Source organism: Carcharodon carcharias, chromosome 19, assembly GCF_017639515.1.
Source record: "Carcharodon carcharias isolate sCarCar2 chromosome 19, sCarCar2.pri, whole genome shotgun sequence".
NCBI classification, from domain to species: domain Eukaryota; kingdom Metazoa; phylum Chordata; class Chondrichthyes; order Lamniformes; family Lamnidae; genus Carcharodon; species Carcharodon carcharias.
The window spans coordinates 115,387,719-115,414,521 of record NC_054485.1 but is presented as its reverse complement, the minus strand read 5'-3'; the positions used below and the strand labels follow the sequence as shown (position 1 = coordinate 115,414,521).

Below are 26,803 nucleotides of genomic sequence, written 5' to 3'. Positions count from 1 at the left end.
GTGTCCATGACCCTCTGGGGTAGAGAATCCCAAAGATTCACCAACCCTCTGAGTGAAGACATTTCCCCTCACCTCGGCTCTAACTGGCTCCCCCTTATTTTGATGTTGTGTCCCCTGGTTCTAGACTCCCCAGCCAGGAGATACATCTTCCCTGTATCTACCCCGTCTGCTCCTTTCAGTATTTGGTAGGTTTCGGTGAGATCACATCTCATTCTTCGAAGCTGTAGAGAATACAGGACCAGCCCCCCAGCCGCTCTTCATTTGACAGTCCCACCACCCCCGGAACAAGTCTAGTGAACCTTCACTGTGCTCCCCAATAACATCCTTTCTGAGCTAAGGGGATCAAACCTGCACACCGTGCTCCAGGTGTGGCCTAACCAAGCGTCTATCCAACTGAAGCAAGGCTTCATTGCTCTTGTACCCTAACACCACAAATCAAAGGGGTGGGGAGGGGTAGGGAGAGAGAAAGCAGGAAGCTACAGTGAGCCTGACGTCAGTCATCGGGAAAATGTTAGAACCTATTATTAAGGAAGGTCTTCATGTTGCAGTTGGGGAGACGCTATCGAGGGCTGTGGGGGAACCAGGCCGTGGGTGGATCTGAAAAGAAGGGTGTGCTTTTTAAAATCGGGACATTGTTTGACCGGGAGCCAGTACTGGTCATCAGGGGAGAGGGGGAGGGGATAGGGAAACAGGACCTGAGGTGAGGTCAAGACGCAGGGGGCAGGGTTTTGGACGAGCTCCAGTTTACGGAGGGTGGGATGTGGAGGAGAGCAGCCCGGGGTGTGTGGGAATGGTGGAGTCCGGAGGTAATGATGGCAGGGATGAGGGCTCCTGCAGCCGATGAGCTGGAGCCTCAGCGAGGTCACCAATATGAGGTCAGGTGCCCACCTCGGGTTTGAACGTGACACCGAGGTTGCAAACAGACCGGCTTAATCCCAAACGGGCCGAGGGGTTGGAGTCAGCGGCTGGGGTGGGGTTTGGAGCAGGAACCCTCGATGCGCTCCCTCTACGAAATAAGAGCTACCTAAGTGCGGACTGGGACCAAACACAAAGACTTCAGTTTTCCCGATATCTAATAGGAGGAAGTTTCCGCTCAGGCAGAGCTGGGAGTCATCATCGTACCTGTGGAGATGAAGTCAGGATGGTATGATTGGGGATGGGGATGGAGAGGCTTTAAATGAAGTGCTAAACATGGTAACAAAGCTGCGAGTTTCCACAGCTGATATTCTCTCGCACTTGACCGGTGGCTGGGGGTTGGGGGTGCGGAAGCGAGGTCATCGGACAGGAGTTGGGGAGTGGGTGAGTTTTACTCTCACACTCACAGAGCTACTGCGCATACATGGGATGAGGGATTTCTCCCCTGTTCGTACAGAAGATTGGATGACTAGTTGTATCGAGTGATAGTTACCTCGGAACCAGCTTGCCCTTATCGCGGTGCTGGGATCTTGCTGTGCACACGCTGGCTGCTGCTTTTCCTACATTGCAAGTGGCTACACTTCGAAAAGTGCTTCATTGCCTGCAAAGTGCTGAAGTTGTGGAAGGCGCTATACCAGTGGAAAGTTGGCCTTTCTTTCACCAACAACGAAGGCTTCACTCCTCAGTTTGGATTGACAGGAGGCACCTGGATCTGAGTCACAGTGTTACACACACTCAGACCACTTCCCACACAGGGCCACACTAACTGTCAACGGCCTATTTGACTCAGGGTGCCAAGCTAAAGGTTTTAAGTTACATTGTGTAGATCAGAGCGTCACCTGCATCTTCCTGCGTAACACTCACACCCCCAGCACAGAGTGTCAGCAGAATGAGCCCCAGACTGGAGATGTGTCCACGTTGATGCTCCAGATACAACACAAAAGAAACACTGCCCTGTCCGAGGGCAGTACTGAGGGAGTGCTGCACTGTCGGAGGGTCAGTACTGAGGGAGTGCTGCACTGTCGGAGGGTCAGTACTGAGGGAGTGCTGCACTGTCAGAGGGTCAGTACTGAGGGAGTGCCGCACTGTCAGAGGGTCAGTACTGAGGGAGTGCTGCACTGTCAGAGGGTCAGTACTGAGGGAGTGCTGCACTGTCAGAGGGTCAGTACTGAGGGAGTGCTGCACTGTCAGAGGGTCAGTACTGAGGGAGTGCCGCACTGTCAGAGGGTCAGTACTGAGGGAGTGCCGCACTGTCAGAGGGTCAGTACTGAGGGAGTGCCGCTCTGATAGAGGGTCTGTGCTGCTGATTGGTGGGATCACTCTGATATCCATACCTCAGAGTTATTGCTTCTCCTGCTGCACATTTGGCTTTTGTTGGCCAGTCAGTCACACGTTGCTGATCACAAGCCCTAGTCTCTCCAGGAGAGAGAGAAATTGCTGCTGTGAGACAGACTTGCTCTGAAGCCTGAAATTCCTTCACCCTGATGTCAGAGAGTGCTCAGTATTACACTCCAGGCACTAAAGAGCTGGCAAGGCTTTCAACAGCGATGGCTGCTTCTCCGTGTCAAAAGAGAATGTTTCAAAGTTTAGACAGTCCCAATCTGTACTGAGTTAGGGAATTCTTCCGTTGATCCTAGTCAGCACTGAATTAGGAACCTCTTGTCTTCAATCTGTCTGTATCCAGGAAGCTCTTACATCCAGTTCCAGTCCCTAGTTAGGAAGCTCTTATGTCCAGTCCCAGTCTGTAGTTAGGAAGCTCTTATGTCCAGTCCCAGTCTGTAGTTAGGAGGCTCTTACGTCCAGTCCCAGTCTGTAGTTAGGAAGCTCTTACGTCCAGTCCCAGTCTGTAGTTAGGAAGCTCTTACGTCCAGTCCCAGTCTGTAGTTAGGAAGCTCTTACGTCCAGTCCCAGTCTGTAGTTAGGAAGCTCTTAAGTCCAGTCCCAGTCTGTAGTTAGAAAGCTCTTACGTCCAGTCCCAGTCTGTAGTTAGGAAGCTCTTATGACCAGTCCCAGTCTGTAGTTAGGAAGCTCTTACGTCCAGTTCCAGTCTGTAGTTAGGAAGCTCTTATGTCCAGTCCCAGTCCCTAGTTAGGAAGCTCTTACGTCTAGTCCCAGTCTCTAGTTAGGAAGCTCTTATGTCCAGTCCCAGTCTGTAGTTAGGAAGCTCTTACATCCAGTCCCAGTCTGTAGTTAGGAAGCTCTTATGTCCAGTCCCAGTCTGTAGTTAGGAAGCTCTTACGTCCAGTCCCAGTCTGTAGTTAGGAAACTCTTATGTCCAGTCCAAGTCTGTAGTTAGGAAGCTCTTATGCCCAGTCCCAGTCTGTGGTTAGGAAGCTCTTATGTCCAGTTCCAATCCCTAGTTAGGAAGCTCTTACGTCCAGTCCCAGTCTGTAGTTAGGAAGCTCTTATGTCCAGTCCCAGTCTGTAGTTAGGAAGCCCTTACGTCCAGTCCCAGTCTGTAGTTAGGAAGATCTTACGTCCAGTCCCAGTCTGTAGTTAGGAAGCTCTTACGTCCAGTCCCAGTCTGTAGTTAGGAAGCTCTTACATCCAGTCCCAGTCTGTAGTTAGGAATCTCTTACGTCCAGTCCCAGTCTGTAGTTAGGAAGCTCTTATGCCCAGTCCCAGTCTGTAGTTGGGAAGCTCTTATGTCCAGTCCCAGTCTGTGGTTAGGAAATTCTTACGTCCAGTCCCAGTCTGTAGTTAGGAAGCTCTTACGTCCAGTCCCAGTCTGTAGTTAGGAAGCTTTATGTCCAGTCCCAGTCTGTAGTTAGGAAGCTCTTATGTCCAGTCCCAGTCTGTAGTTAGGAAGCTCTTACATCCAGTCCCAGTCTGTAGTTAGGAAGCTCTTATGTCCAGTCCCAGTCTGTAGTTAGGAAACTCTTATGTCCAGTCCCAGTCTGTAGTTAGGAAGCTCTTACATCCAGTCCCAGTCTGTAGTTAGGAAGCTCTTATGTCCAGTCCCAGTCTGTAGTTAGGAAGCTCTTACATCCAGTCCCAGTCTGTAGTTAGGAAACTCTTATGTCCAGTCCAAGTCTGTAGTTAGGAAGCTCTTATGTCAGTCCCAGTCTGTAGTTAGGAAGCTCTTACGTCCAGTCCCAGTCTGTAGTTAGGAAACTCTTATGTCCAGTCCCAGTCTGTAGTTAGGAAGCTCTTATGTCCAGTCCCAGTCTGTAGTTAGGAAGCTCTTATGTCCAGTCCCAGTCTGTAGTTAGGAAGCTCTTATGTCCAGTCCCAGTCTGTAGTTAGGAAGCTCTTATGTCCAGTCCCAGTCTGTAGTTAGGAAGCTCTTATGTCCAGTCCCAGTCTGTAGTTAGGAAACTCTTATGTCCAGTCCCAGTCTGTAGTTAGGAAGCTCTTATGTCCAGTCCCAGTCTGTAGTTAGGAAGCTCTTATGTCCAGTCCCAGTCTGTAGTTAGGAAGCTCTTATGTCCAGTCCCAGTCTGTAGTTAGGAAGCTCTTATGTCCAGTCCCAGTCTGTAGTTAGGAAGCTCTTATGTCCAGTCCCAGTCTGTAGTTAGGAAGCTCTTACGTCCAGTCCCAGTCTGTAGTTAGGAAGCTCTTATGTCCAGTCCCAGTCTGTAGTTAGGAAGCTCTTACGTCCAGTCCCAGTTTTTAGTTAGGAAGCTCTTACGTCCAGTCCCAGTCTGTAGTTAGGAAGCTCTTACGTCTAGTCCCAGTCTGTAGTTAGGAAGCTCTTACGTACAGTCCCAGTCTGTAGTTAGGAATTTCCACATTCTCCCAGCCTCTAACAAGGCTTTAACCTCTGTGTATAGAGGTGGCAGTGCTCTCCACTGACATAACAACCTTTCACCAAAGTGACAATGATCGAGGTGGAGACACAGGGAAAAATTCTGAGACATAAATACTTTAGCCCATCCTGACAGAGCCTAAAACATTAACTCATCTCTCTCTCTCTCTCTCTCTCTCTCTCTCCAGACAGCAGCTGCCCAGGTCTGCTGAATATTTCCACCATTCTCCGTTGTTTCATGTCTCTTCAGTCGTAAGGGTTTTTGCACCAGACCCTGACCTGCGTTCGGTTCCCGGCAATGCAGAGCCAGACTGTTGCAGTTAATGCACCAGAGGTCACACCTTCAGCCCAGCTGCTGCAGTTAAACTTGATGAGTGGTGGTTCTTTGGGATCTTAGGAGCACAGGCCATTCAGCCCATCATGGCTGTGCTGGCCCTATCGAAGAGCTCTTTGATTTCATCCACGTGGGGACACAGTCTGAGGAGGATTCTGCGAAAGCAGTTTGAACTTCCAGCTAGCTGGCTACCTCGTACAAACCACATTAGACTTTGGGAATGATAATTACTTGGCCTCTTTATTTCACTTTGAGAGGATAAATCCTGTTGCAGATTCAACGTCATACTCCTGGTGTGAGTGCCAAGTGCCTGACAGGCACAGAGCAGCTCACAGCGAGGGAACCAAGCTCAATAAAATAGACAGTGACACTTCCCGAGCTAAAAGAGACTTAAATAAGTTTTATAAACAAAACCACGGCCGGCCCTGGGAGTGACAACTCACTTAAGACTCGGAACGTGATGCATCAAATTGTTGAATAACTTCTCTCAAATGAGGGGCTCGACAGATTCTGCACAAGGCAATCTCCTCAAAACCAGGGGTTAATCATTTGCCAGCAAAGAGTTTGGGTTGCTGGGGTGACCACGGTTAAGGGAAAGGCAGGACTTGGGGCGGTGGGCGTGTGAAGGTGGGTGGGGGGTGCAGGGTTTTTGGCGGGGGGGGGTCTCACACTTTGATCGGGGTTTTCCCCTGAACTTTCTGGAAATCCTGCTGCAGCTTAGCAAGCGTTTCTCTCTGCTGTTCCGATTTCTTTTCCAGTTCCTTCATCTGTCCTTCATATCGCTTTCTGAAAGAGGAGGAACACAAGGATATGAGAAATGAGCCCCCAGGTCCCAACGAGCCTGCTCCTCCACCTTTAACCATTTTACTGCAGTTCTTTGAGGAAGTCACATGTGCTGTGGATAAAGGGGAACCTGTGGATGTACTGAGATTTCCAGAAGGCATTTGATAAGGTGCCACATCAAAGATATTGTAGAAAATAAAATCTCCTGGTGTAGGGGGTAACATATTGATGTGGATAGGAGATTGGCTGTCTAACAGGAAGCAGAGAGTAGGTATAAGGGGGTCTTTTACTGGTTGGCAAGATGTAGCAAGTGGTGTGTCTCAGGGACCAGTGCTGTTTACCATTTATATCAGTGACTCGGATGAAGGGATGGCTGCTAAATTTGCAAGTCGGGGATCCCGTGGAGGAGCAGACCGGCATTTCTGTGGCCTCAGATGTGACTTCAGGGTGGTATGTTGCCTCCCTGGTGCCAGGGTCAAGGATGTCACAGAGCGGCTGGATAAAATTCTTCTGGAGGTTGTGGACCACGTTGGGACCAATGAGATAGGCAGGAAAACGGATGGGGTCCTGAAAGCAGGTTTTAGGGATCTAGTAAGGGAATTGAAAAGCAGGACCTCAAGAGCAGCAATCTCAGGATTACTCCCAGTGCCACCTGCTAGTGAGCATAAGAATAGGAAGATTGGGCAGTTCCAGCACGTGGCTGGAGAGACAGAGTAGGAGGAGAGGGCTTTAGATTTCTGATGCATTGGGATCGGTTCGAGGGCAGGTGGGACCTGTACAAGAAGAATGGGTTACACCTTCACAGGACTGGGACTAATGTCCTCATGGGGAGATTCGCTAGTGCTATTGGGGAGACTTTGAATTAGATTGGTAGGGGGAGTGAAAACCTGGGCGGACGCTCAGGGTGCAGAGGAGAAAATCTGGTAGTGGGAAGTAGTGAGGTGTCAACTGATATCTAGGATGTATCAGAGAGTTGTATCGAGGTAGATAGGATACTTGGAGAGTTTGATAGAATTAGAGTAGGTAACAGTAAGTCATTAAATGGGGTAAGAATAAGGGGGAAAGTAAAAGATCCTAAATCAGGGCTAATGTGCATGTATGTGAATGCACGGAGTGTGATTAGTGAGATTGGTGAACTGCAGGCACAGGTTGGCAAATGGAATTCTGATATTATTGCTGTAACAGAGACCTGGCTCAAAGAAGGGCAGGACTGGGTGTTAAGTATTCCTGGGTACGAGGTGTTTAGGAGAGAAAGGAAAGGAAGAAAAGGTGGGGGCAGTGGCAGTATTGTTTAAAGATGGCATCTGGAGAGAGAGGATGTTCCAGAGAGGTCAAGGACAGAATCTCTCTGGCCAGAGGTGAGGAATGGGAAAGGTGCAATAACATTGATTGGTATAGTATATAGATCACCAGCTAGTGAAAGTGATGTGGAGAAATAAATTTGCAAAGAAATTACAGAGAGGTGCAAGAATTATAGAGTAATCTTAATTATCCAAATATAGACTGGGATAGGAATAGTAAAAAAGGACAAGATGGGTGAGAGTTCCTGGAATGTATTCAAGATAATTTTCTACAGCAGTATGTTTCCAGTCCAACGAGAGGACAAGCACTTTTGGACCTGGTTCTGGGGAATGAGTTGGCCCAAGTGGATCAAATATCAGTGGGAGAGCCTCTCGGGCACAGTGACCATTGTATCATAAAGTTTATGTTAATCATGGAAAAAGACAGAGAACAATCCAGAGCAGGGATAATTAATTGGGGGAAAGCCAACTTCGATGGGATGAGAATGTATGTGAGTCGAATGAGTTGGAGTCAAATGCTGGCAGAAAAGACAATGACTGTGCATGTCTGTGTGTGTGTGTGTGTGTGTGTGAGTGTCGATGTGTACGTGTGTGTGTCTCTGTGTATGTTTGTGTCTGTGTGCGCTCGTCTATCTGTGCATGTCTGTGTGTGTGTATGTGTGAGTGTCGATGTGTACATGTGTGTGTGTCTCTGTGTGTGTTTGCGTCTGTGTGTGCTCGTCTATCTGTGCATGTCTATGTGTGTGTCTGTGTGTGTGTGTGTGTGCACTCGTCTATCTGTGCATGTCTGTGTGTGTGTTTGTGTGCGCTCGTCTATCTGTGCATGTCTGTGTGTGTGTTTGTGTGCACTCGTGTGTGCGTGTCCGTGTGTCTCTGTGTGTGTTTGTGTCTGTGTGCGCTCGTCTATCTGTGCATGTGTGTGTGTGTGCCTGTGTGTGTGTGTCTGTGTGCACTCGTCTATCTGTGCATGTCTGTATGTGTGAGTGTCGATGTGTACATGTGTGTGTGTGCTCGTGTGCGTGCGTCTGTGTGTGTCTCTGTGTGTGTTTGTGTCTGTGTGCGCTCGTCTATCTGTGCATGTCTGTGTGTGTGCCTGTGTGTGTGTGTGTGTGCACTCGTCTATCTATGCATGTCTGTGTGTGTGCCTGTGCGTGTGTCTGTGTGCACTCGTCTATCTGTGCATGTCTGTGTGTGTGTGTGTGTTTGTGTGCACTCGTCTATCTGTGCATGTCTGTGTGTGTGTCTGTGTTTGTGTGCACTCGTCTATCTGTGCATGTCTGTGTGTGTGTGTGTGTGTGTGTGTTTGTGTGCGCTCGTCTATCTGTGCATGTCTGTGTGTGTGTGTGTGTGTGTGTGTCTCTGTACTCGTCTATCTGTGCGTGTCTGTGTGTGTGTGTTTGTGTGCGCTCGTCTATCTGTGCATGTCTGTGTGTGTGTCTGTGTTTGTGTGCACTTGTCTATCTATGCACGTCTGTGTGTGTGTTTGTGTGCGCTCGTCTATCTGTGCATGTCTGTGTGTGTCTCTGTGTGTGTGTGTCTGTGTGCACTCATCTATCTGTGCATGTCTGTGTGTGCGCCTGTGTGTGTGTGTCTGTGTGCACTCATCTATCTGTGCATGTCTGTGTGTGTGTGTTTGTGTGCGCTCGTCTATCTGTGCATGGCTGTGTGTGTGCCTGTGTGTGTGTCTGTGTGCACTCGTCTATCTGTGCATGTCTGTGTGTGTGCCTGTGTGTGTGTCTGTGTGCACTCGTCTATCTGTGCATGTCTGTGTGTGCGCCTGTGTGTGTGTGTTTGTGTGCGCTCGTCTATCTGTGCATGTCTGTGTCTCTGTACTTGTCTATCTGTGCATGTCTGTGTGTGTGTGTGTCTCTGTACTCGTCAATCTGTGCATGTCTGTGTGTGTGTGTGTGTGTGTTTGTGTGCACTCCTCTATCTGTGCATGTGTGTGTGTGTGTTTGTGTGCACTCGTCTATCTGTGCATGTCTGTGTGTGTGTGTCTCTGCACTCATCTATCTGTGCATGTCTGTGTGTGTGTGTGTGTTTGTGTGCACTCGTCTATCTGTGCATGTCTGTGTGTGTGCCTGTGTGTGTGTGTTTGTGTGCACTCGTCTATCTGTGCATGTCTGTGTGTGTGCCTGTGTGTGTGTTTGTGTGCACTCGTCTATCTGTGCATGTCTGTGTGTGTGTGTGTCTCTGTACTCGTCTATCTGTGCATGTCTGTGTGTGTGTGTGTCTGTGCACACCTGGTTTTGTGTCTGTGTGTCACGAAGCTATTAATGTATATAATATTATTGGAAAATATTTTTCTTTTAAAATAGAGGTTTAGCCTGTGGGTGTGTCTTAATTGGATTAAAGCCAGCTAGTTTGATATGTGGGAGAGATACTGAGCATTTACATTTTTTGAATAGAGCATTCAAGAAGTGGGGTGAGAACTGACACCTACCTAGCCGATACCAAGCAACACGTTTATGTTACTAATAAAATCGGTACAATGAAAGGGGTTTTATTGTTAGAAGAGGCTGGTGATACGATGAGAATTAACATTCAATGGGGGTGGTAGGTATAACTTCAGCAGTTTTGTGTGTGTAAAGCAGAGGCAATGTGAAATCAAAAGCAGCTATAAGCCTTCAACTGTCACCACAGGAACCAAAGTGAAAATAACTTAATTTGGAATTAGTAAGGTGAAAATGCTTTGCCTGGTGTCTGGTTAAATCTATGGGTTACTGTTGCCTCAATGGAAATTAGTTTGAGAATTTGTTAAAAGTTATGGTAGTAGCCATTTGTAGCCATGTATGTATATTTTAACCTGTGTGAAGTAATAAAACGTTTCATTTAGTTTAGTGTAAAACCTCGAGGACTGGTGATCTGATTTCTGAATTTAGAGTTGTATCTCAAATATAACACTTAAAATGATAGGTTACGACAGTTGTTTAAAGTTTCTCTCTGGGATTTTTAAATAACTCCACTTTACCAACTGCATGGGTCATAACAGTGTCTGTGTGTGTGTGTTTGTGTGCACGCATGTGTGTGTGTGTGTGTTTGTGTGCACGCATGTGTGTGTGTGTGTGTGTGTTTGTGTGCACGCATGTGTCTGTGTGTATGTCTGGGTGTGCACACTGCTTCCAATCAACATTCTGCTCCCTCCTTTCACAATCTTTGAAAAGAAGGGCAGGAAAGAAGAAAGCCATTGTCTTCCCAATAATTAACCGGAGGGAATTTCTGCTCATCCAGGACTGGATGTTGGAGAAGCAGTCTGATCATTCAGAGACACTGGAGGAGTCGAGGGAGGTGGTGATGAGGTAGAGCTGGGTGTCCTCAGTGTAGGTGTGAAAACTAACACGCTGCTTTTGGATGGTGTTACTGAGGGGCAGCTTGTAGATGAGAAATAGGAGGCGGGGGGGGCCAAGGATAGACTCTTGGGGGGCACTAGAGGTAAGAGTGTGGGAGCAGGAAGAGAAGCCATTGCTGGTGATTCTCCGGCTGCGATTAGATGATAAGATGGGGACCAGGAGAGAGCAGTCCCACCCAGCTGGGCGACAGTGGAGAGGGGCTGGAGGAGGATGGGGTGGTCAAACCCAGTCAAAGGCTGCAGACAGGCCGAGGAGGACGGGGAGGGAAAGTTTACCTTCATCACACTCACACAGGATGTCATCAGTGACTTTGATAAGAGCCGTTTCGGTCCTGTTACAGGGGGGAAAGCGGATTGGAGGGATTCAAACCCGGAGTTCCGGGAAAGATGGGAATGGATTTGGGAGCTGATGACACGTTCAAGGAGTTTGAGAGGAGTTGGAGGTTGGAGATGGGATGGTGGTTTGCAAAGATGGTGGATTCAAGAGCTGATTGTACAAAGGAGATTAAATAAGCTGCCATTTCAAATGCTACAGGATAATGAGTTGGACTGAAATGGATTTGTTTCAATTGTGGAGTGAATCAGCACTTGATGAAGGAGAAAGCAGATGACTAACATTTCTCCATTGATATATTCCAATCGTTTAGCGACTGTTGACTTGGCTTCCTCCAGGTCCTGCTTAACCAGAACTGGACCAATGAGCTTGAAAACGCTGTTCGTTGATTCTAAGAGGTCCAACTCCTGACAGAGAAAGAGAGAACAAGGATTAGAGAGAAGCAGGAAGCTGGTCACCTGCGCAGGAACCACGTTCCAATTAAAAGCAGATAATGCCAGCAAACACACAACAGTTACAATGACAGCCCCTGGTGCTGTTTTAAATATTCTCCATCTCTGGATACAGACAACACTTGGGTAGGCACTCAGAGAACATTCTGGGCCAGGTCAACACAAATATTCTCTACACTTCTGCGTGGGGTGTCTGTAATGCAACTGAATGAAAGGGACACACAGAGATGGCAGAAAGAGTGTACTCCTCACCTCCTTAACAATTGTGTTTTCAGTCACCTGAGCCTCCAGTTTTTGTCTTGCAGAAAGACATTTGGTCAGATCTATAAGAGAAAAAAAAAGTTAAAGAACAGAATCAGAGACAATACTGAGAGAGCTGGGAGATCCGGGTCAATACTGAGAGAAATGTGAGATCAAGGTCGATACTGAGAGAGTTGGGAGATCAAGGTCAATACTGAGAGAGCTGGGAGATCAGGGTCAAAACTGACAGAGCTGGGAGATCAGGACCAATACTGAGAGAGCTGGGAGATCCGGGTCAATACTGAGAGAACTGTGAGATCAAGGTCAATACTGAGAGAGTTGGGAGATCAGGGTCAATACTGAGAGAGCTGGGAGATCAGGGTCAATACGGAGAGAGCTGGGAGATCATGAACAATAATGAGAGAGCTGGGAGATCAGGATCAATACTGAGAGAACTGTGAGATCAAGGTCAATACTGAGAGAGCTGGGAGAGCCAGGTCAATACTGAGAGAGCTGGGAGATCAGGGTCAATACTGACAGAGCTGGGAGATCATGAACAATAATGAGAGAGCTGGGAGATCATGACCAATAATGAGAGAGCTGGTAGACAGGGACAAAACTGGGAGAGCTGGGAGAGCCAGGTCAATACTGAGAGAGCTGGGAGATCAGGACCAATACTGAGAGAGCTGGGAGATCCGGGTCAATACTGAGAGAACTGTGAGATCAAGGTCAATACTGAGAGAGCTGGGAGATCAGGGTCAATACTGAGAGGGCTGGGAGATCAGGGTCAATACTGACAGAGCTGGGAGATCATGAACAATAATGAGAGAGCTGGGAGATCAGGATCAATACTGAGAGAGCTGGGAGAGCAGGGACAATACTGAGAGAGCTAGGAGAGCCGGGTCAATACTGAGAGAGCTGGGAGTTCAGTATCAATACTGAGAGAGCTGGGAGATCAGGGTCAATACTGAGAGAACTGCGAGAAAAAGGTCAATACTGAGACAGCTGGGATATCATGACCAGTAATGAGACAACTGGGAGATCAGGATCAATACTGAGAGAGCTGGGAGAGCAGGGACAATACTGAGAGAGCGGAGAGAGCAGGGTCAATACTGAGAGAACTGGGAGAGCAGGGACAATACTGAGAAAGCTGGGAGATCAGGGTCAATAATGAGAGAGCTGAGAGAGCCAGGTCAATACTGAGAGAGCTGGGAGATCAGGGTCAATACTGAGAGAGCTGGGAGATCAGGGTCAATATTGACAGAGCTGGGAGATCAGGGTCAATACTGACAGAGCTCGGAGATAATGACCAATAATGAGAGAGCTGGGAGATCAGGATCAATACTGAGAGAGCTGGCAGAGCAGGGACAATACTGAGAGAGCTGGGAGAGCCGGGTCAATACTGAGAGAGCTGGGAGATCAGGGTCAATACTGAGAGAGCTGGGAGATCAGGGTCAATACTGACAGAGCTGGGAGATCATGACGAATAATGAGAGAGCTGGGAGATCAGGATCAATACTGAGAGAGCTGGGAGAGCAGGGACAATACTGAGAGAGCTGGGAGAGCAGGGTCAATACTGAGAGAGCTGGGAGATCAGGGTCAATACTGATAGAGCTGGGAGATCAGGGTCAATACTGAAAGAGCTGGGAGATCAGGGTCAATACTGAAAGAGCTGGGAGATCAGGGTCAATACTGAGAGAGCTGAGAGATCAGGGTCAATACTGACAGAGCTGGGAGATCAGGGTCAATACTGAGAGAGTTGGGAGATCAGGATCAATACTGAGAGAGCTGGGAGATCAGGGTCAATACTGAGAGAGCTGAGATATCAGGGTCATTACTGACAGAGCTGGGAGATCAGGGTCAATACTGAGAGAGCTGGGAGATCAGGGTCAATACTGAGAGAGTTGGGAGATCAGGACCAATAATGAGGGAGCTGGGAGATCAGGATCAATACTGAGAGAGCTGGGAGAGCAGGGACAATACTGAGAGACCTGGGAGAGCCGGGTCAATACTGAGAGAGCTGGGAGAGCAGGGACAATACGGAGAGAGCTGGGAGAGCCGGGTCAATACTGAGAGAGCTGGGAGATCGGGGTCAATACTGAGAGAGCAGGGAGATCAGGGTCAATACTGAGAGAGCTGGGAGATCAGGGTCAATACTGACAGAGCTGGGAGATCATGACCAATAATGAGAGAGCTGGGAGATCAGGATCAATACTGAGAGAGCTGGGAGAGCAGGGACAATACTGAGAGAGCTGGAAGTGCAGGGTCAATACTGAGAGAGCTGGGAGATCAGGGTCAATACTGAGAGAGCTGGGAGATCAGGGTCAATACTGAGAGAGCTGGGAGAGCCGGGTCAATGATGAGAGAGCTGGGAGATGAGGGTCAATACTGAAAGAGCTGGGAGATCAGGGTCAATACTGACAGAGCTGGGAGATCAGGGTCAATACTGAAAGAGCTGGGAGATCAGGGTCAATACTGAGAGAGCTGGGAGATCAGGGTCAATACTGACAGAGCTGGGAGATCAGGATCAATACTGAGAAAGCTGGGAGATCAGGGTCAATACTGAGAGAGCTGGGAGATCAGGGTAAAAACATACAGAGCTGGGAGATCAGGGTCAATACTGACAGAGCTGGGAGATCATGAACAATAATGAGAGAGCTGGGAGATCAGGATCAATACTGAGAGAGCTGGGAGAGCAGGGACAATACTGAGAGAGCTGGGAGAGCCGGGTCAATACTGAGAGAGCTGGGAGATCAGGGTCAATACTGAGAGAGCTGGGAGATCAGGGTCAATACTGAGAGAGCTGGGAGAGCCAGGTCAATACTGAGAGAGCTGGGAGATAAGGGTCAATACTGAAAGAGCTGGGAGATCAGGGTCAATACTGAGAGAGCTGGGAGATCAGGGACAATACTTAAAGAGCTGGGAGATAAGGGTCAATACTGAGAGAGCTGGGAGATCAGGGTCAATACTGAGAGAGCTGAGAGATCAGGGTCGAGACTGACAGAGCTGGGAGATCAGGGTAAATACTGATAGAGCTGGGAGATCAGGGTCAATACTGAGAGAGTTGGTATATCAGGACCAATAATGAGAGAGCTGGGAGATCAGGATCAATACTGAGAGAGCTGGGAGAGCAGGGACAATACTGAGAAAGCTGGGAGATCAGGGTCAATACTGAGAGAGCTGGGAGATCAGGGTCAATACTGAGAGAGCAGGGAGATCAGGGTCAATACTGACAGAGCTGGGAGATCAGGGTCAATACTGAGAGAGCTGGGAGATCAGGGTCAATACTGAGAGAGTTGGGAGATCAGGGTCAATACTGAGAGAGCTGGGAGATCAGGGTCAATACTGAGAGAGCTGGGAGATCAGGGTCAATACTGAGAGAGCTGGGAGATCAGGATCAATACTGAGAGAACTGTGAGATCAAGGTCAATACTGAGAGATCTGGGAGAGCCAGGTCAATACTGAGAGAGCTGGGAGATCAGGGTCAATACTGACAGAGCTGGGAGATCATGAACAATAATGAGAGAGCTGGGAGATCAGGATCAATACTGAGAGAGCTGGGAGAGCAGGGACAATACTGAGAAAGCTGGGAGAGCCGGGTCAATACTGAGAGAGCTGGGAGATCAGGGTCAATACTGAGAGAGCTGGGAGATCAGGGTCAATACTGAGACAGCTGGGAGAGCCGGGTCAATACTGACAGAGCTGGGAGATCAGGGTCAATACTGAGAGAGCAGGGAGATCAGGGTCAATACTGACAGAGCTGGGAGATCAGGGTCAATACTGAGAGAGCTGGGAGATCAGGGTCAATACTGAGAGAGTTGGGAGATCAGGGTCAATACTGAGAGAGCTGGGAGATCAGGGTCAATACTGAGAGAGCTGGGAGATCAGGGTCAATACTGAGAGAGCTGGGAGATCAGGATCAATACTGAGAGAACTGTGAGATCAAGGTCAATACTGAGAGAGCTGGGAGAGCCAGGTCAATACTGAGAGAGCTGGGAGATCAGGGTCAATACTGACAGAGCTGGGAGATCATGAACAATAATGAGAGAGCTGGGAGATCATGACCAATAATGAGAGAGCTGGTAGACAGGGACAAAACTGGGAGAGCTGGGAGAGCCAGGTCAATACTGAGAGAGCTGGGAGATCAGGACCAATACTGAGAGAGCTGGGAGATCCGGGTCAATACTGAGAGAACTGTGAGATCAAGGTCAATACTGAGAGAGCTGGGAGATCAGGGTCAATACTGAGAGGGCTGGGAGATCAGGGTCAATACTGACAGAGCTGGGAGATCATGAACAATAATGAGAGAGCTGGGAGATCAGGATCAATACTGAGAGAGCTGGGAGAGCAGGGACAATACTGAGAGAGCTAGGAGAGCCGGGTCAATACTGAGAGAGCTGGGAGTTCAGTATCAATACTGAGAGAGCTGGGAGATCAGGGTCAATACTGAGAGAACTGTGAGAAAAAGGTCAATACTGAGACAGCTGGGAGATCATGACCAGTAATGAGATAACTGGGAGATCAGGATCAATACTGAGAGAGCTGGGAGAGCAGGGACAATACTGAGAGAGCGGAGAGAGCAGGGTCAATACTGAGAGAACTGGGAGAGCAGGGACAATACTGAGAAAGCTGGGAGATCAGGGTCAATAATGAGAGAGCTGAGAGAGCCAGGTCAATACTGAGAGAGCTGGGAGATCAGGGTCAATACTGAGAGAGCTGGGAGATCAGGGTCAATATTGACAGAGCTGGGAGATCAGGGTCAATACTGACAGAGCTCGGAGATAATGACCAATAATGAGAGAGCTGGGAGATCAGGATCAATACTGAGAGAGCTGGGAGAGCAGGGACAATACTGAGAGAGCTGGGAGAGCCGGGTCAATACTGAGAGAGCTGGGAGATCAGGGTCAATACTGAGAGAGCTGGGAGATCAGGGTCAATACTGACAGAGCTGGGAGATCATGACGAATAATGAGAGAGCTGGGAGATCAGGATCAATACTGAGAGAGCTGGGAGAGCAGGGACAATACTGAGAGAGCTGGGAGAGCAGGGTCAATACTGAGAGAGCTGGGAGATCAGGGTCAATACTGATAGAGCTGGGAGATCAGGGTCAATACTGAAAGAGCTGGGAGATCAGGGTCAATACTGAAAGAGCTGGGAGATCAGGGTCAATACTGAGAGAGCTGAGAGATCAGGGTCAATACTGACAGAGCTGGGAGATCAGGGTCAATACTGAGAGAGTTGGGAGATCAGGATCAATACTGAGAGAGCTGGGAGATCAGGGTCAATACTGAGAGAGCTGAGATATCAGGGTCATTACTGACAGAGCTGGGAGATCAGGGTCAATACTGAGAGAGCTGGGAGATCAGGGTCAATACTGAGAGAGTTGGGAGATCAGGACCAATAATGAGGGAGCTGGGAGATCAGGATCAATACTGAGAGAGCTGGGAGAGCAGGGACAATACTGAGAGACCTGGGAGAGCCGGGTCAATACTGAGAGAGCTGGGAGAGCAGGGACAATACGGAGAGAGCTGGGAGAGCCGGGTCAATACTGAGAGAGCTTGGAGATCGGGGCCAATACTGAGAGAGCAGGGAGATCAGGGTCAATACTGAGAGAGCTGGGAGATCAGGGTCAATACTGACAGAGCTGGGAGATCATGACCAATAATGAGAGAGCTGGGAGATCAGGATCAATACTGAGAGAGCTGGGAGAGCAGGGACAATACTGAGAGAGCTGGAAGTGCAGGGTCAATACTGAGAGAGCTGGGAGATCAGGGTCAATACTGAGTGAGCTGGGAGATCAGGGTCAATACTGAGAGAGCTGGGAGAGCCGGGTCAATGATGAGAGAGCTGGGAGATGAGGGTCAATACTGAAAGAGCTGGGAGATCAGGGTCAATACTGACAGAGCTGGGAGATCAGGGTCAATACTGAAAGAGCTGGGAGATCAGGGTCAATACTGAGAGAGCTGGGAGATCAGGGTCAATACTGACAGAGCTGGGAGATCAGGATCAATACTGAGAAAGCTGGGAGATCAGGGTCAATACTGAGAGAGCTGGGAGATCAGGGTAAAAACATACAGAGCTGGGAGATCAGGGTCAATACTGACAGAGCTGGGAGATCATGACCAATAATGAGAGAGCTGGGAGATCAGGATCAATACTGAGAGAGCTGGGAGAGCAGGGACAATACTGAGAGAGCTGGGAGAGCCGGGTCAATACTGAGAGAGCTGGGAGATCAGGGTCAATACTGAGAGAGCTGGGAGATCAGGGTCAATACTGAGAGAGCTGGGAGATCAGGGTCAATACTGAGAGAGCTGGGAGAGCCAGGTCAATACTGAGAGAGCTGGGAGATAAGGGTCAATACTGAAAGAGCTGGGAGATCAGGGTCAATACTGAGAGAGCTGGGAGATCAGGGACAATACTTAAAGAGCTGGGAGATAAGGGTCAATACTGAGAGAGCTGGGAGATCAGGGTCAATACTGAGAGAGCTGAGAGATCAGGGTCGAGACTGACAGAGCTGGGAGATCAGGGTAAATACTGATAGAGCTGGGAGATCAGGGTCAATACTGAGAGAGTTGGTATATCAGGACCAATAATGAGAGAGCTGGGAGATCAGGATCAATACTGAGAGAGCTGGGAGAGCAGGGACAATACTGAGAAAGCTGGGAGAGCCGGGTCAATACTGAGAGAGCTGGGAGATCAGGGTCAATACTGAGAGAGCTGGGAGATCAGGGTCAATACTGAGAGAGCTGGGAGAGCCGGGTCAATACTGACAGAGCTGGGAGATCAGGGTCAATACTGAGAGAGCAGGGAGATCAGGGTCAATACTGACAGAGCTGGGAGATCAGGGTCAATACTGAGAGAGCTGGGAGATCAGGGTCAATACTGAGAGAGTTGGGAGATCAGGGTCAATACTGAGAGAGCTGGGAGATCAGGGTCAATACTGAGAGAGCTGGGAGATCAGGTTCAATACTGAGAGAGCTGGGAGATCAGGATCAATACTGAGAGAACTGTGAGATCAAGGTCAATACTGAGAGAGCTGGGAGAGCCAGGTCAATACTGAGAGAGCTGGGAGATCAGGGTCAATACTGACAGAGCTGGGAGATCATGAACAATAATGAGAGAGCTGGGAGATCATGACCAATAATGAGAGAGCTGGTAGACAGGGACAAAACTGGGAGAGCTGGGAGAGCCAGGTCAATACTGAGAGAGCTGGGAGATCAGGACCAATACTGAGAGAGCTGGGAGATCCGGGTCAATACTGAGAGAACTGTGAGATCAAGGTCAATACTGAGAGAGCTGGGAGATCAGGGTCAATACTGAGAGGGCTGGGAGATCAGGGTCAATACTGACAGAGCTGGGAGATCATGAACAATAATGAGAGAGCTGGGAGATCAGGATCAATACTGAGAGAGCTGGGAGAGCAGGGACAATACTGAGAGAGCTAGGAGAGCCGGGTCAATACTGAGAGAGCTGGGAGTTCAGTATCAATACTGAGAGAGCTGGGAGATCAGGGTCAATACTGAGAGAACTGCGAGAAAAAGGTCAATACTGAGACAGCTGGGAGATCATGACCAGTAATGAGATAACTGGGAGATCAGGATCAATACTGAGAGAGCTGGGAGAGCAGGGACAATACTGAGAGAGCTGGGAGAGAGCAGGGTCAATACTGAGAGAACTGGGAGAGCAGGGACAATACTGAGAAAGCTGGGAGATCAGGGTCAATAATGAGAGAGCTGAGAGAGCCAGGTCAATACTGAGAGAGCTGGGAGATCAGGGTCAATACTGAGAGAGCTGGGAGATCAGGGTCAATATTGACAGAGCTGGGAGATCAGGGTCAATACTGACAGAGCTCGGAGATAATGACCAATAATGAGAGAGCTGGGAGATCAGGATCAATACTGAGAGAGCTGGGAGAGCAGGGACAATACTGAGAGAGCTGGGAGAGCCGGGTCAATACTGAGAGAGCTGGGAGATCAGGGTCAATACTGAGAGAGCTGGGAGAGCAGGGACAATACTGAGAGAGCTGGGAGAGCAGGGTCAATACTGAGAGAGCTGGGAGATCAGGGTCAATACTGATAGAGCTGGGAGATCAGGGTCAATACTGAAAGAGCTGGGAGATCAGGGTCAATACTGAAAGAGCTGGGAGATCAGGGTCAATACTGAGAGAGCTGAGAGATCAGGGTCAATACTGACAGAGCTGGGAGATCAGGGTCAATACTGAGAGAGTTGGGAGATCAGGATCAATACTGAGAGAGCTGGGAGATCAGGGTCAATACTGAGAGAGCTGAGATATCAGGGTCATTACTGACAGAGCTGGGAGATCAGCGTCAATACTGAGAGAGCTGGGAGATCAGGGTCAATACTGAGAGAGTTGGGAGATCAGGACCAATAATGAGGGAGCTGGGAGATCAGGATCAATACTGAGAGAGCTGGGAGAGCAGGGACAATACTGAGAGACCTGGGAGAGCCGGGTCAATACTGAGAGAGCTGGGAGAGCAGGGATACTACTGAGAGAGCTGGGAGAGCAGGGACAATACTGAGAGACCTGGGAGAGCCGGGTCAATACTGAGAGAGCTGGGAGAGCAGGGACAATACGGAGAGAGCTGGGAGAGCCGGGTCAATACTGAGAGAGCTGGGAGATCGGGGTCAATACTGAGAGAGCAGGGAGATCAGGGTCAATACTGAGAGAGCTGGGAGATCAGGGTCAATACTGACAGAGCTGGGAGATCATGACCAATAATGAGAGAGCTGGGAGATCAGGATCAATACTGAGAGAGCTGGGAGAGCAGGGACAATACTGAGAGAGCTGGAAGTGCAGGGTCAATACTGAGAGAGCTGGGAGATCAGGGTCAATACTGACAGAGCTGGGAGATCAGGGACAATACTTAAAGAGCTGGGAGATCAGGGTCAATACTGAGAGAGCTGGGAGATCAGGGTCAATACTAAGAGAGCTGGGAGATCAGGGTCAATACTGAGAGAGTTGGGAGATCAGGTTCAATACTGAGAGAGCAGGGAGATCAGGGTCAATACTGAGAGAGCTGGGAGATCAGGGTCAATACTGAGAGAGCTGAGAGATCAGGGTCGATACTGACAGAGCTGGGAGATCAGGGTCAATACTGATAGAGCTGGGAGATCAGGGTCAATACTGAGAGAGTTGGTATATCAGGACCAATAATGAGAGAGCTGGGAGATCAGGATCAATACTGAGAGAGCTGGGAGATCAGGGTCAATACTGAGAGAGCAGGGAGATCAGGGTCAATACTGACAGAGCTGGGAGATCAGGGTCAATACTGACAGAGCTGGGAGATCAGGGGTCAATACTGACAGAGCTGGGAGATCAGGGTCAATACTGACAGAGCTGGGAGATCAGGGTCAATACTGACAGAGCTGGGAGATCAGGGTCAATACTGAGAGAGCTGGGAGATCAGGGTCAATACTGAGAGAGTTGGGAGATCAGGGTAAATACTGAGAGAGCTGGGAGATCAGGGTCAATACTGAGAGAGCAGGGAGATCAGGGTCAATACTGAGAGAGTTGGGAGAGCCGGGTCAATACTGAGAGAGCTGGGAGATCAGGGTCAATACTGAGAGAGCTGGGAGATCAGGGTCAATACTGAGAGAGCTGCGAGAGCCGGGTCAATACTGAGAGAACTGCGAGATTTAGGGTCAATCCTGAGAGAGCTGGGAGATCAGGGTCAATACTGAGAGAGCTGGGAGATCTGGGTCAATATGGAGAGAGCTGGGAGATCAGGGTCAATACTGAGAAAGCTGACAGACAGGGTCAATACTGAAAGCGCTGGGAGATCAGGGTCAATACTGAGAGAGCTAATAGATCAGGGTCAATATTGAGAGAGCTGGGAGATCAGGTTTAATACTGAGAGAGCTGGAAGATCAGGGTCAATACTGAGAAAGCTGGGAGATCAGGGTCAATAGTGAGAGAGCTGGGGGATCAGGGGCAATGCCGAGAGAGCTGGGAGGTCAGGGATAATACAGAGATAGCTGGGAGATCAGGGTTAATACTGAGAGAGCTGGGAGATCAGGGTCAATATGGAGAGAGCTGGGAGATCAGGGCCATTACTGAGAGAGCTGGGAGATCACGGTCAATACTGAGAGAGCTGGGAGATCAGGGAAAATACTGAGAGAGCTGGGAGATCAGGGTCAATACTGACAGAGCTGGGAGATCATGACCAATAATGAGAGAGTGGGAGATCAGGATCAATAGTGAGGGAGGTGGATGATCAAGGTCAATACTGAGAGAGATGGAAGATCAGGATCAATACTGAGAGAGCTGGGAGATCAGGGTCAATACTGAGAAAACTGGGAGATTTAGGGTCAATACTGAGAGAGCTGGGAGATCACGGTCAATACTGAGATAGCTGGTAAATCAGGGTCAATATAGAGAGACCTGGGAGATCAGGGTCAATACTGAGAGAGCTGGGAGATCTGGGTCAATATGGAGAGAGCTGGGAGATCAGGGTCAATACTGAGAAAGCTGATAGATCAGGGTCAATACTGAAAGAGCTGGGAGATCAGGGTCAATACTGAGAGAGCTAATAGATCAGGGTCAATATTGAGAGAGCTGGGAGATCAGGTTCAATACTGAGAGAGCTGGAAGATCAGGGTCAATACTGGGAAAGCTGGGAGATCAGGGTCAATAGTGAGAGAGCTGGGGGAACAGGGGCAATGCCGGGAGAGCTGGGAGGTCAGGGATAATACAGAGATAGCTGGGAGATCAGGGTTAATACTGAGAGAGCTGGGAGATCAGGGTCCATATGGAGAGAGCTGGGAGATCAGGGCCATTACTGAGAGAGCTGGGAGATCACGGTCAATACTGAGAGAACTGGGAGATCAGGGAAAATACTGAGAGAGCTGGGAGATCAGGGTCAATACTGACAGAGCTGGGAGATCATGACCAATAATGAGAGAGCTGGGAGATCAGGATCAATAGTGAGGGAGGTGGATGATCAGGGTCAATACTGAGAGAGCTGGAAGATCAGGATGAATACTGAAAGAGCTGGGAGATCAGGGTCAATACTGAGAGAACTGGGAGATTTAGGGTCAATACTGAGAGAGCTGGGAGATCAGGGTCAATACTGAGAGAGCTGGTAAATCAGGGTCAATATAGAGAGACCTGGGAGATCAGGGTCAATACTGAGAGAGCTGGGAGATCAGGGTCAATACTGAGAGAGCTAATAGATCAGGGTCAATATTGAGAGAGCTGGGAGATCAGGTTGAATACTGAGAGAGCTGGAAGATCAGGGTCAATACTGAGAAAGCTGGGAGATCAGGGTCAATAGTGAGAGAGCTGGGGGATCAGGGGCAATGCCGAGAGAGCTGGGAGGTCAGGGATAATACAGAGATAGCTGGGAGATCAGGGTTAATACTGAGAGAGCTGGGAGATCAGGGTCAATATGGAGGGAGCTGGGAGATCAGGGCCATTACTGAGAGAGCTGGGGGATCATGACCAATAATGAGAGAGCTGGGAGATCAGGATCAATACTGAGGGAGGTGGATGATCAGGGTCAATACTGAGAGAGCTGGAAGATCAGGATCAATACTGAGAGAGCTGGGAGATCAGGGCCATTACTGAGAGAGCTGGGAGATCACGGTCAATACTGAGAGAGCTGGGAGATCAGGGTCAATACTGAGAGAGTTGGGAGATCAGAGAAAATACTGAGAGAGCTGTGAGATCAGGGTCAATACTGAGAGAGCTGAGAGATCAGGGTCAATACTGACAGAGCTGGGAGATCAGGGTCAATACTGAGAGAGCTGGGAGATCAGGGACAATACTGAGAGAGTTGGGAGATCAGGACCAATAATGAGAGAGCTGGGAGATGAGGGTCAATACGGAGAGAGCTGGGAGATCAGGGTCAATACTGAGAGAGCTGGGAGATCAGGGTCAATTCTGAGAGAGCAGGGAGATCAGGGTCAATACTGACAGAGCTGGGAGCTCAGGGTCAATACTGACAGAGCTGGGAGATCATGACCAATAATGAGAGAGTTGGGAGATCAGGATCAATACTGAGAGAGCTGGGAGAGCAGGGACAATACTGAGAGAGCTGGGAGAGCCGGGTTAATATTGAGAGAGCTGGGAGATCAGGGTCAATACTGAGAGAGCAGTGAGATCTGGGTCAATACTGAGAGAGCTGGGACATCAGGGTCAATACTGACAGAGCTGGGAGATCATGACCAATAATGAGAGAGCTGGGAGATCAGGATCAATACTGAGAGAGCTGGGAAAGCAGGGACAATAAGAGAGAGCTGGAAGTGCCGGGTCAATACTGAGAGAGCTGGGAGATCAGGGTCAATACTGAGAGAGCTGGGAGATCAGGGTCAATACTGGGAGAGCTGGGAGAGCCGGGTCAATAATGAGAGAGCTGGGAGATTAGGGTCAATACTGAAAGAGCAGTGAGATCAGGGTCAATTCTGAAAGAGCTGGGAGATCAGGGTCAATTCTGACAGAGCTGGGAGATCAGGGTCAATACTGAAAGAGCTGGGAGATCAGGGTCAATACTGAGAGAGTTGGGAGATCAGGGTCAATACTGAGAGAGCTGGGAGATCAGGATCAATACTGAGAGAGCTGGGAGATCAGGATCAATACTGAGAGAGCTGGGAGATCTGGGTCAATATGGAGAGAGCTGGGAGATCAGGGTCAATACTGAGAAAGCTGATAGATCAGGGTCAATACTGAAAGAGCTGGGAGATCAGTGTCAATACTGAGAGAGCTAATAGATCAGGGTCAATATTGAGAGAGCTGGGAGATCAGGTTCAATACTGAGAGAGCTGGAAGATCAGGGTCAATACTGAGAAAGCTGGGAGATCAGGGTCAATAGTGAGAGAGCTGGGGGATCAGGGGCAATGCCGAGAGAGCTGGGAGGTCAGGGATAATACTGAGAGAGCTGGGAGATCAGGGTCAATACGGAGAGAGCTGGGAGATCAGGGTCAATACTGAGAGAGCTGAGAGATCAGGGTCGATACTGACAGAGCTGGGAGATCAGGGTCAATACTGATAGAGCTGGGAGATCAGGGTCAATACTGAGAGAGTTGGTATATCAGGACCAATAATGAGAGAGCTGGGAGATCAGGATCAATACTGAGAGAGCTGGGAGATCAGGGTCAATACTGAGAGAGCAGGGAGATCAGGGTCAATACTGAGAGAGCTGGGAGACCAGGGTCAATACTGACAGAGCTGGGAGATCAGGGGTCAATACTGACAGAGCTGGGAGATCAGGGTCAATACTGACAGAGCTGGGAGATCAGGGTCAATACTGACAGAGCTGGGAGATCAGGGTCAATACTGAGAGAGCTGGGAGATCAGGGTCAATACTGAGAGAGTTGGGAGATCAGGGTAAATACTGAGAGAGCTGGGAGATCAGGGTCAATACTGAGAGAGCAGGGAGATCAGGGTCACTACTGAGAGAGTTGGGAGAGCCGGGTCAATACTGAGAGAGCTGGGAGATCAGGGTCAATACTGAGAGAGCTGGGAGATCAGGGTCAATACTGAGAGAGCTGCGAGAGCCGGGTCAATACTGAGAGAACTGCGAGATTTAGGGTCAATACTGAGAGAGCTGGGAGATCAGGGTCAATACTGAGAGAGCTGGGAGATCTGGGTCAATATGGAGAGAGCTGGGAGATCAGGGTCAATACTGAGAAAGCTGACAGATCAGGGTCAATACTGAAAGCGCTGGGAGATCAGGGTCAATACTGAGAGAGCTAATAGATCAGGGTCAATATTGAGAGAGCTGGGAGATCAGGTTTAATACTGAGAGAGCTGGAAGATCAGGGTCAATACTGAGAAAGCTGGGAGATCAGGGTCAATAGTGAGAGAGCTGGGGGATCAGGGGCAATGCCGAGAGAGCTGGGAGGTCAGGGATAATACAGAGATAGCTGGGAGATCAGGGTTAATACTGAGAGAGCTGGGAGATCAGGGTCAATATGGAGAGAGCTGGGAGATCAGGGCCATTACTGAGAGAGCTGGGAGATCATGGTCAATACTGAGAGAGCTGGGAGATCAGGGAAAATACTGAGAGAGCTGGGAGATCAGGGTCAATACTGACAGAGCTGGGAGATCATGACCAATAATGAGAGAGTGGGAGATCAGGATCAATAGTGAGGGAGGTGGATGATCAAGGTCAATACTGAGAGAGATGGAAGATCAGGATCAATACTGAGAGAGCTGGGAGATCAGGGTCAATACTGAGAAAACTTTGAGATTTAGGGTCAATACTGAGAGAGCTGGGAGATCACGGTCAATACTGAGATAGCTGGTAAATCAGGGTCAATATAGAGAGACCTGGGAGATCAGGGTCAATACTGAGAGAGCTGGGAGATCTGGGTCAATATGGAGAGAGCTGGGAGATCAGGGTCAATACTGAGAAAGCTGATAGATCAGGGTCAATACTGAAAGAGCTGGGAGATCAGGGTCAATACTGAGAGAGCTAATAGATCAGGGTCAATATTGAGAGAGCTGGGAGATCAGGTTCAATACTGAGAGAGCTGGAAGATCAGGATGAATACTGAAAGAGCTGGGAGATCAGGGTCAATACTGAGAGAACTGGGAGATTTAGGGTCAATACTGAGAGAGCTGGGAGATCAGGGTCAATACTGAGAGAGCTGGTAAATCAGGGTCAATATAGAGAGACCTGGGAGATCAGGGTCAATACTGAGAGAGCTGGGAGATCAGGGTCAATACTGAGAGAGCTAATAGATCAGGGTCAATATTGAGAGAGCTGGGAGATCAGGTTGAATACTGAGAGAGCTGGAAGATCAGGGTCAATACTGAGAAAGCTGGGAGATCAGGGTCAATAGTGAGAGAGCTGGGGGATCAGGGGCAATGCTGAGAGAGCTGGGAGGTCAGGGATAATACAGAGATAGCTGGGAGATCAGGGTTAATACTGAGAGAGCTGGGGGATCAGGGTCAATATGGAGGGAGCTGGGAGATCAGGGCCATTACTGAGAGAGCTGGGGGATCATGACCAATAATGAGAGAGCTGGGAGATCCGGATCAATACTGAGGGAGGTGGATGATCAGGGTCAATACTGAGAGAGCTGGAAGATCAGGATCAATACTGAGAGAGCTGGGAGATCAGGGCCATTACTGAGAGAGCTGGGAGATCACGGTCAATACTGAGAGAGCTGGGAGATCAGGGTCAATACTGAGAGAGTTGGGAGATCAGAGAAAATACTGAGAGAGCTGTGAGATCAGGGTCAATACTGAGAGAGCTGAGAGATCAGGGTCAATACTGACAGAGCTGGGAGATCAGGTTCAATACTGAGAGAGCTGGGAGATCAGGGACAATACTGAGAGAGTTGGGAGATCAGGACCAATAATGAGAGAGCTGGGAGATGAG

General features: G+C 49.2%; 1 protein-coding gene across 1 annotated transcript in view; it reads right to left on the bottom strand.

Moving 5' to 3' along the window:
* Window positions 1-5,218: 5,218 nt before the first annotated feature.
* Window positions 5,219-26,803, bottom strand: part of pfdn6 (prefoldin subunit 6) — a 222,692-nt gene continuing 201,107 nt past the window's right edge. Inside the window, exons 2-4 of the mRNA XM_041213170.1 lie at window positions 11,469-11,539; window positions 11,047-11,171; window positions 5,219-5,783 (exon numbers count right to left, since the gene is read on the bottom strand). Of these exons, the coding sequence (XP_041069104.1) occupies window positions 5,663-5,783; window positions 11,047-11,171; window positions 11,469-11,539 (317 nt within the window). The 3' untranslated portion in view covers window positions 5,219-5,662. The remainder of the gene's footprint in view (window positions 5,784-11,046; window positions 11,172-11,468; window positions 11,540-26,803) is intronic.